Here is an 11,265-nt window from a genome sequence, read left to right on the forward strand (position 1 = left end):
ACCATCTCTCTCTCTGTGTGTATATATATATATATATATATATATATATATATATATATATATATATATATATATATATATATATACACACACACACACACACATTTATATATATTTATTTTCTCACATTGGAACACAAGGCTGACAGCTGAGGTCTGACATATCTTTGCAGTGTAGCTGGCCTGAAGACAAAACAGCCTCAACTCAATTAAGGCATCTGGGAATAAGAAGAGAAACATTGGTGTGAGTCTGCATACCTTTTAAACGTATACATTTTATTCGCCTTATGTACATACACACACACACACACACACACACACAAATAAGTCAGGCAGCACAAGGGATAGACCAGCCCTAAAAAATAACACATACGCTGAAGACACACTTTCCACACTCTGCTTCACCTCCAGCAGGCTTCAGAGAATCCCTCTCCCTCTTTCTCTAACACACACACACACACACACACACACACACACACACACACACACACACACACACCACGATTAAATTCAGGTGCAAGGTCCTATTTGGCTTGGATGGGCCCCAGTGCCAGAACAAAGTGTTTCTGTCCACACTCGGCCCAGTTAACAGCTTTTTCATGAAAACCTGCCATTCTGAGATGTCAATCAGTGCGCTGCTCTCCTCTCCCTCTCCCTTATGACCCAACACAAATCTAACCAGCTGCAGGCTCCGAAAACACACTTCCCAGAGAGAGATGAAAACACAAAAGATGTTTGATTGGGGGATCCCCTTACATACCTCCCAAAACCTTTGCCTTCTGCGTAACCAGAGACCTGCGCTTTCAGCAAAAAAAATAAAAAAATAAAAATAATGCAGGAGAAAGAGCAAAAAAATAAAAAATAATATAAAAAAAAAACCTCAGCTGAGCTCATCCTTACACTTGCTGGAGACGCAGTAAGGACAGCATCGACATAGAAGGAATAGCATACTTAATATTAAGCAATCAAGAAACACTTTCTTCATCGCTGTTTGCTGCTAGCAAAAAAAAACCCCTAATAATAAAATAATGACTTAATAATCTGTGCCAGTTTTTCTTTTTGAAATGTTTGAAACAGTAGTTTGACCACACTGAGCTGTATCAGTAAGCATGATCATTGAGAGTCTCGTAAACTCAGAGGAAGGAGAATGCACGCTTTATTGTTTATCCATCTCCCTAAACGTTTTCCGTATCCATGCTATTCTGTGTACATGCAATTAATGGTACCCTGTGCTCATTTTAATGACGTGCTGATACTCCTGCGTGCTCTCAGACAGTCTGCACTCATGCCTACTGAACGCCGCCTACAGGAGTGGGAATTTAAAGAAGAAAAAAAAAAGAACTCAAGTTACACAGAGCAAAAGTAAGACACTCAAGTCATCTGCTCCCCCTTGGTGTGTGTAAATTTCACTGACCTGTCTTTTTACCCTTTGCACCGTGTTCGAGCTGCTCGGGTATCCTTATCTTTCAAGTACCAAGTGTTTTTTGACAGGCCGGAGAACAAAATACACTGATCTCACTGGTCAGATAACTAAATGCACAGAGAACACACACACACAAAGTTCACGCACTCAAAGAACGCATGGTTGATTTCGTTTTAGTTCTCTATACTTTTTAATATTCAACTTGTTAGGAGTTAATGGGTTAGCCTGCTACCGCTAGCCTTGAGACCGAGCGGACAACCGGGAAAATCAATTGCATTTATCATCTGACATGTGCAAACCTTTTCACTATCATCAGAACTTTAAAGTAAAAACCACTATCAGTGGTGCATGAACAAGATGATGCAGAAACAGCATCAAGCTAGTGATACTTGATACACCAGACTTTTTCCAAAACTGTTCCCACAAAGTTGGAGGTACACAACTGTATAGGATGTGGTAGCATTACATTTTCCCATCACTTGAACTTGAAGACCCAAACCTTTTCCAGCATGATAAAGTTAGCGCCATGAACATGTGGTTCACATCGGTTGGAATGGAAGATTTCGAGTGGCCTCCTATAGAGATTAACCCTATTGAACACCTTTGAGATGAATATGAACGCTGACTGCACCCCAGGGTTCCTCACCTAACCTACATCAGTACCTGATTTTACTAATAAACCTGTAACGGAATGAGCACAAATCTCCAAAAGCACACTCCAGAACCTAGTGGAACATCTTCCAGAAGAGTGAAGGATATTATAAGAGCAAATGGGAACTAAATGTGGAATACGATGTTCAAAAAGCACATCTTATGGTCATGGTGTCCACAAACTTTATAAATGACACACATAAGAAAATGGAACTGATTGCTGGAAAAGGCAGTCAAAATTTTAAATAGCCTGTAGACACAGACAAGTGATGAAATCCCATGTCTAAAACGAGCGAAGTTGAACACCAGGCTCCCATCATTCACTTTCCCACGCTGCAATAAATCGCAACTATCCATCATCGTCGTCATCAGCAGTCAACTTAACGTCAATCGCTACTCTTCCCCTCGTTTCCTTCTCTTGCCTTGGGGGGAGAATTTTTTAGCACGCAGCAAATCGCAGAAAACCCATTACACAAAGTAAGCTGGCGTTTATTGAAGTGACATCACCTGCCCAGCTCTTCTTTTCTAATTCTATGGTTCAAAACCTGTCTCAACACTCACCCAAAAAAAAAAAAAAAAAAAAAAAAAGGATTTTCTTCTTAGTATGATTTAGGGTGACCTTTACTGCTGTTTCGTTTATTTAAATCATCTGAACAACTCAAATAGAATAGAGTATTTTTTAAATACTTTTTAATAATAAATAATAATAATAATAATAATAATACAAAAATATGCTGAGTGTGCAACATAGACAATAAACACTACCCACTAACACAGCTTAAATATCATGCAGTTTTTAAGCCTAGAGAAAGCATGAATAAAGGCAAGACGGTTCAGAGTACATAGATAATTATACAGAGAGAGAGAGAGAGAGAGAGAGAGAGAGAGAGAGAGAGAGAGAAAGAGAATGCTTCGAGGAGAGTGACAGCTCCTTTAATATCCGGGGTTGTGTGCGGTGTTTTCCCACACAGCTGGGTAAGATGGTAAAATGTGCCCTCTGGGACTTTTAAGAGGCTAAGGAAATCTGAACACACTCACTCCACCTTTCTCACAGTGACTGACAGGTCACTATATAAACCAAAATGCAAGAGGGATGCGCAGCTCCTGTACTGGTGGAAACACTGACAGACGTACTGCATGTATGGGGATGTGGAGCAAATCAATAATCACAAGCTGGTGACACACACACAAAAAGAAACCAACAAAAAACATGCATTTAGAGCTCTTTAAAAAGTGTACCTAAAGATTAGCATAACATTAGACAGCTGTTCCAAGTGTGTTTGCTAAAGTATAGGTCATGCCTTGAAGATAAATAAAGGCCCTGCATATCAAATTATATCGAAAACAGCAAATTGGGGTATAGAGGACATTTGCCCAAGTCATATGGTCCTATAATTTTAACCATGAAAAAATATTCTATACTGACCTACTGCACACACAATTTCTCTCATCACTCAGCATGTCAATGCAGAGGAGAGGCAGCTCGTGTTTCTTTCTCCCTACCCAGATCATATGGCAGGGTAAATAAACGCTGAGTGCTGACAGATGTGTGTGTGTTCAGAAGAACTTCACAACACACTCTCGGCGAAAGAGAGTGCAACGCTCAATTATGGGATGGAGCAAAGACACGCGTGCTCTTCTGCACGGTTTGCCCGGATGGGTATGAATCACCGGGCCTGTGTCTTCGCGAGCATCGTCTTTAAATCTGTAAACAATTTTTTAAAATAACATTACGTTCCTGCATTGTAACCCGTAGTACAGGGTGTGCTTTATCAGAAGGAAAATAGCTGCTCCCTTTAATCTTGCACATCTATGCACATTAACTGTACGCTTTTCGCTGTGTAGGAACACTCAAACACAACACGTACACTACAAGCTAAGAACGCGCTAACACACGTTCCTCCCCCAGCCTATATTTGCCAGCCTACTAAGACAAACAAACTGTTTCTACAGTGAACTAATCTGCCGTTATTTTGCCAAGAGGTCCTCCAGAGTTGAAGGCCGTGTTTTCGAATGAAAATCAAGAAGAGAGGACGAGTGAAAGTGAGCACGCAGGACAGCGGGACAGAACGAGGGAGAAAAGAAAGGGTGAAGAGGATACAAATAGCCCCAGGGTCTTGAGTCAACATATGATGCTGCCGACAAACTTAATTGAATTAATTGTGTCGGAAAACGGATTACTTCGAATTTGAGACAGCAAAAGCAAACAGACAGAAAACAGGATTAGCTCACTCGCCCAGCTGACTCCTGTTTATTACCCAAAATGTAAGATCCTAGCCAGTGCTAGACAGCTGGTGTGGTGCCTAGGATTACTTGCGAGCTTCAAATAGAGTTTAAGAAACACCGTTCACCTCATGGAGTAGACAACAATATAATACTTATCTAATAATCTAATCTTAAACTGGTGTTGTGTTTATAAAGTGACGTTTCTGATTGGTTGGGTAGATCAGTGGATAAGTGGAATTGTACCTGGTGCTCATCCCTCTTTTATACCTGAAGTTCTTCGAAAGGAATTAAATAATTATAAAAAGTTAATTGAATAGAACCTTTGCTTTGCTGCTACAAAATGTAAAACAAGATATAAAGTAATTCTATTTCCTGCTTCATATTTATAAGTACTGCATTATCAGAACTCATCATCCGTTTACACACACTATTGCTGCTGTACAAAAGTTCTAAAGTAACTCTTTATTGCAGTGGTCCCAACCTTTTTTGCGCCACGGACCGGATTAATGTCGGACAATATTTTCACGGACCGGACTTTAAGGTTTGGCGGATAAATACAACAAAATAAAATGATACGACCGGCATAAAACCTGGTATTTTCTAAATATAATAATAAACTAAACGTTAATCCACTGTGTTGTTTTTTGTTCATTTTGCTAGCTTGGGGGTTTGAATTTAGCGGTAATGTATTATGTGTTAGTGGCCGGAGCCCATTTAAAAAGGTAGAGGATGGAAGTAAGACATGTGACCGAGGCAAAGCATCTTCACATGCACCAAGAGTGAGTCATAGACAGATTTGGTGGAAAGAATCAGTCAATTTTTTTTTTTCAAAATAAAACATCGTTCAGAATCAGATAATAAATAAAACAGAAATAATGTAAGTTATATATTCTTTCTGTGCGGCCCGATACCAATTGTCCCATGGGCCGGTGCCAGTCTGCGGCCTGGGGGTTGGGGACCACTGGTTTATTGTACCTGACGCACAATACTGTTATTTGCACTACCATGCACGCTCCCACTTTATATACAATACTGATATATCATATACTTTGTATCCCTATTTAATATTTGTACTGTCTGTATTGTCTTACATTGTCTGTATTGTCTCATAGAGTCTGTTTTGTCTTGTTTAGTCATTTATGTCTGTACTTTTAAGAATCACTAACAGCTGGAACAAAATTCCTTGTGTGTGTCAACACACTTGGCCAATAAACCAGATTCTGATTTTCTCTTTAGTAATATTAAACACAGCAAAAAATAAATAAATACAATGCAAATTTTATTTCTTTGAAAACCTGTTCAATCCTACTAAACTCAACTGTAGTGTCATGTGACTGACCTGGTAAGTACCAATGCCGATGTGTTTAGGGTCGATCTTGACCAGCTCAGCCAAAGGGTCCTGAACACGTCTTCCGATCGACACTGAGGAGAAAATTGGGGGAAAAAAAGCAACCTTTTTCAGGATAACAACAGCCAGACAGAGCCAGCTGATAAACTTAAATCTCAAGGGATAAAAAAAAAAAATTACCTCATTAATGAACCAGATCAAATTAAATTAGTGTACATTAGCTATGCAAATGAGGGTTAGTAGAAGCAGGCTAGATGTGAAAACTCCACAAAGATCATTAATTATACTAACAAACGTCATTAATTATTCCTAATTACAGCCTCACGTGTAATAATGGCTTACCACAACCCCCAAACTACAGTATTATTACAAGTATTATCACCATTAAGATAACAATGAAAGACAATGAAAGAAAATACATCATTTAATAAATAAATATATACAACCTCAATTCCAAAAAGGTTGGGCTGCTGTGTAAACGTACATAAAAACAAAGCAATAATCTGCAAATCACATAAACTCATATTTTATTAAGTTTTTTTCAATCAAAGACAGAAGACATATCAAATGTTTAAACTGAGGGGGGAAAAAGTTAATTTGGAATTTGATGGCTGTAACACCTCAAAAATGTTAGGATGGAACAATTACATAATAACATACCACAACGTCCAATTGCTGAGACTTTGAATATCCCATCATCTAAATCATCTATCTCTAAGATTCACAGACTCTGAAGAATGAATTCCCTGCTCACAACAGACAAGGGAGAAAATCAACATTGGATTCTCGTGATCTTCCGGCCCTCAGGCGGCACTGCATTAAAAACAGGCAGGATTCAGTAATGAAAATCACTGCATGGGTTTAGAAATACCTCCAGAAATCATTGCCTGTGAACACACTTTGCCATGTCATCCACAAATCAAATCACAGCTCTATCATGCAAAGAAGAAGCCATATGTGAATATGATCCAGAAACGTAGCTGTCTTCTCCGGGCCAGAGCTCATTTAAAATAGACTGAGGCAAAGTGGAAAACCGTTCTATAGTCAGACGAATCAAAATTTCAAAATGTTTTTGGAAACCATGGATGCAGTGTCTTCTTGACTGAAGAGGAGAGAGACCATCTGGCTTGTTATGTTTGTTATATGACATATGTTACATGAAAAAGAAACCCCAGGACTGTTGAGCAGCTAAAATCTTTCATCGGACACAAATGGGACAACATTCCTTATCCAAATCTCCAGCAACTGGTCTCCTCAGTTTCCAGATGTAAAGGGGATGCTATACAGTGGCAAACATGGCACTTTCCCAACTTCATTGAGATGTGTTATAGCCATCAAAATCAAAATGACCTTATATTATATTATAGTTCATTTCCTCAGTTTAAACATTTGATACGTTTTCCATGTTTGAGTATGGGTTTTGCAAATCTATGAATTCTGATTTTATTTCCATTATTTCTACACAGCATCTGAACTTTTATGGAATCGGGGTTGTGAACAAATAAATACACAGGCATGTTGAACAAATGGGGGGAAAAACTATTTAAAAAAGCAAAGGAAATAAAAGGTTAGACACAAAAAGGCAAAGATTTTATAAATATGAAAAAAAAACGTGGAAAAACTTTGCTGCAATTCCTTCTAAGACTAATCTGCCTGGTATGCTGCAGTACAGTAATTAATGCACTGCTAATACAGATACAGTTGACCAGTTCAAATTAATAACAGTACTTAAAATGAATCAGATCCAGCAGAATATAATTTTACTATGTTCCTAATTGAACAAAACTACATTGGACCTTTTTTTTTTTTAAATCTTTTCAGACTGGCTCTTGGCTGAGGGGCTTGGAAAGGAAAAATCAACAAACATGCTATGATGTTTAAGTGCGAACGCGTGACAGGATCATTTAACAGCCTGGGCTACTGATGAATACGCCATCGCATGCACCAAACCAAATACATTAAAATATGTGCCAGAGAGAGGAGAAAGAGACACACACACAGGTCCTTTGAGAATCTACACGTTCATGAAAGTTGCAGACTCTTCAATAATTTTAGCATCTGAGCAAAGACAAGAGACGGTTTGTTTCCAAAAAAATAAAAAAAATAAAAAATTCAGACAATTTGTATAGCAAATAAACTGTCGGCTAAATCCGGTTGACTATACTTTACCCAGATGCTAACAATAAGCAGGGGTAGCATTAGCTGTTGGTTGCACTTGTTTGATTTAGTTTAGCCTTGCTGAGGTCCAGCAGGCAGAATTAGAAATGCTTTTTCTTTAACTGCGCATGATCAAGACAAAGACTATGAAAATATGCGAGCAAGGGGGACTACAAGCGGAAAAGACAGACCCACAGAACTTAAACCCTTAGAGAAATAATGTTAGGGAACAAGAGCTGGTTTCAGCCTGTCTGATGGAAAACACGGTCCACATTACTGAGGCAGTGCGGCGCTTTTGTATTTACTGTACAAGGCCCGAGTTGAAACCCGATCCCAGTGCAAATATTATTGCAGGCAGTAGCTTCCCACTGAGCTCAATGCAGAGATGCAGCGAGCGAGGCATGGCAGTCATCATCCAGCAACCCCCCCTCCACCCTTCACTCACAGTCACCTACTTAAAGTCTCAGTCACACCTAGAGTACAGGTATTACCTACAGTCTGCAATTCAGAAACTCACTGACACACTTCTCTATTTACACATAATCTGAAAGCATTGAAACATTCAATGAATTATATAAATAAGTCAGTACAGGTTTTTATACAGAGAATCATTCGATACCAAAATTACTCATATCAAATGTGTCTGAGTGTGTCAATTAACATAATGTAAAAATGCTATTTGTAACAAGTAATAGAAACATCCAGACCACCTTACATTTTTTTCAGTGTTGTAACAGTATGTTGCAGCCTGATACTACAATTGTTCAAATAGATTTTTTTCTTCTCATTTATCTACACTCAGTAACCCACAAAAAAACTGAAAGATCACAAACGTAAGTATCCTTTACTCATTACTTAGTTGAAGCACCTTCAAAGCAATTACAGCCTCGAGTCTTTTTGGGTCAGGTTGGATATGGAGCGTAGGTGGACAGACACTTTCAGGTCTCTCCAGAGATGTTCAAAAGGGTTCAAGACAGGGTTTTGGCTGGGCCACTCTAGGACATGTTGTCTCTAAGCCACTCCTGTGTTGTCTTGGCTGTGTGCCTAGGGTTTTTGTAATGTAGAAAGGTGAACCTTTGGTTCTGTCTGAGCTCCTGTATGCTGTGGAGCAGGTTTTTATTCAGAATATCTCTGTACTTTGCTCCATTTAGCTTTCTCATGAGCACATAGTCACTGACCAAATAGATATTCACTGACTGAGACTGCATAATCACTGAATAGGCATATATTCACTAACAGAGACCGCATAATCACTGCCCAAGCACATATCCACTGACAGAGGTTCCATCCTCCCTGCCCAAGCACATATTTACTGACAGAGGCTACATAATCATTCACCAAACACGTATCCACTGACGGAGGCTATATAATCACTGACCAAACACATATTCACTGACAGAGGCTACATCCTCCCTGCCCAAGCACATATTTACTGACAGAGGCTACATAATCACTGACTAAACACATTCACAGACAAAGGCTACATAATCACTAACCAAACACATATCCACTGACAGAGGCTATATCCTCCCTGCCCAAGCACATATTTACTGACAGAGGCTACATAATCACTGACCAAACACATATCCACTGACAGAGGCTACATAATCACTGACCAAACACATATTTACTGACAGAGGCTACATAATCACTGACCAAACACATATCCACTGACAGAGGCTCCATAATCACTGACCAAACACATATCCACTGTCAGAGGCTACATAATCACTGACCAAACACATATCCACTGACAGAGGCTACATAATCACTGACCAAACACATATCCACTGACAGAGGCTACATAATCACTGACCAAACACATATCCACTGACAGAGGCTACATAATCACTGACCAAACACATATTTACTAAAAGAGGCTACATAATCACTGACTAAACACATATCCACAGACAAAGGCTACATAATCACTGACCAAACACATATCCACTGACAGAGGCTCCATAATCACTGACCAAACACATATCCACTGAAAGAGGCTACATAATCACTGACCAAACACATATTTACTAAAAGAGGCTACATAATCACTGACTAAACACATATCCACAGACAAAGGCTACATAATCACTGACCAAACACATATCCACTGACAGAGGCTCCATAATCACTGACCAAACACATATCCACTGAAAGAGGCTACATAATCACTGACCAAACACATATCCACTGACAGAGGCTACATAATCACTGACCAAACACATATCCACTGACAGAGGCTCCATAATCACTGACTAAACACATATCCACAGACAAAGGCTACATAATCACTGACCAAACACATATCCACTGACAGAGGCTCCATAATCACTGACTAAACACATATCCACTGACAGAGGCTCCATAATCACTGACTAAACACATATCCACTGACAGAGGCTCCATAATCACTGACTAAACACATATCCACTGACAGAGGCTGCATCCTAACTGCCCAAGCACATATTCACTGACCAAACACATATCCACAGACTGAATGAGATCCACAGACTGAATCAAACCAAGTTAGTACATTCACAAACTGACTTAGCGCATCATCAGTGACTGACTGTACCCTGCTTCCAGTTACCTCCAGTGTTGCATTTACATGTACACACTAGTGGTCTCTGCAACTTATTCAAAGAGAGACACTGATGAGAAATTCGATATGCTAAGAGGGTGTACTGAGACTAACTAGAGCATTTAGTAAATACAAATATTTATACACACACACACACACACACACACACACACACACACACACACAGTTGCAATTTCTTAAAGTTTTCGAAAAACAGGATAAATATAGCTCCCCAGTTCACGCTTGCACTTGACCAAAAGGAAATTTATGATAAACGCTATGTTGATTTAACGTTTTTATAGAGGAAGTCTGGAATAATTCTCAGATCCTGCTTTTGAGAGCATTTGAGTCATTTCCAGACTTTTCTGTGTGCTTTTTGTGTTTGGGATCACAGACTGAGTATCTGTGTGGTCCAGGACACAGACAAAGCTTGGAAAGTCCAGTTTTACAATAACGTAATGAGATACACAGATCTAGTATGAGTAACAACAAAAAGTGTAAGACATGTATGTTGTAACTTCAAAGCAAAACTTTGGGGTGGTCGGTGAGTTATCACGGTTGTGATGGTGTAACATTGTCATGTTGTAATGGTGTTACGTGGGCTAGGGGCAACTGTCCACAAAAGACTGAACTAGACTGAAAAGATGTGGCAAAATCTTGATGAACGAGTTGGAAAGACGGGTAAAGGTATGTTTACAAAACAAGGCCTGCATTTGAGCTGAAGTCTGGTAGACTTAAACCATTCTGATGTGGAAAATGCTTTTTCCTTTGACATTTTCCAAGCAGAGAAGAAAATTCTCAGGCTTAGAATTTATATGTAACGTGAGATGTTAAAACTTCAATGAAAATACACTTTGATGCTAATATTATATTATAGACA

At 39.2% G+C, this 11,265-nt stretch overlaps 1 protein-coding gene across 1 annotated transcript in view; it reads right to left on the reverse strand.

Annotated features, from left to right (window-relative positions):
* srbd1 (S1 RNA binding domain 1) overlaps positions 1-11,265 on the reverse strand; it is a 75,965-nt gene that overhangs the window by 21,696 nt on the left and 43,004 nt on the right. Inside the window, exon 15 of the mRNA XM_046835722.1 lies at positions 5,639-5,721. Coding sequence (XP_046691678.1) covers positions 5,639-5,721 — 83 coding nt within the window. The remainder of the gene's footprint in view (positions 1-5,638; positions 5,722-11,265) is intronic.

This window comes from Silurus meridionalis, chromosome 2, assembly GCF_014805685.1.
Source record: "Silurus meridionalis isolate SWU-2019-XX chromosome 2, ASM1480568v1, whole genome shotgun sequence".
In the NCBI taxonomy this organism is placed as follows: Eukaryota; Metazoa; Chordata; class Actinopteri; order Siluriformes; family Siluridae; genus Silurus; species Silurus meridionalis.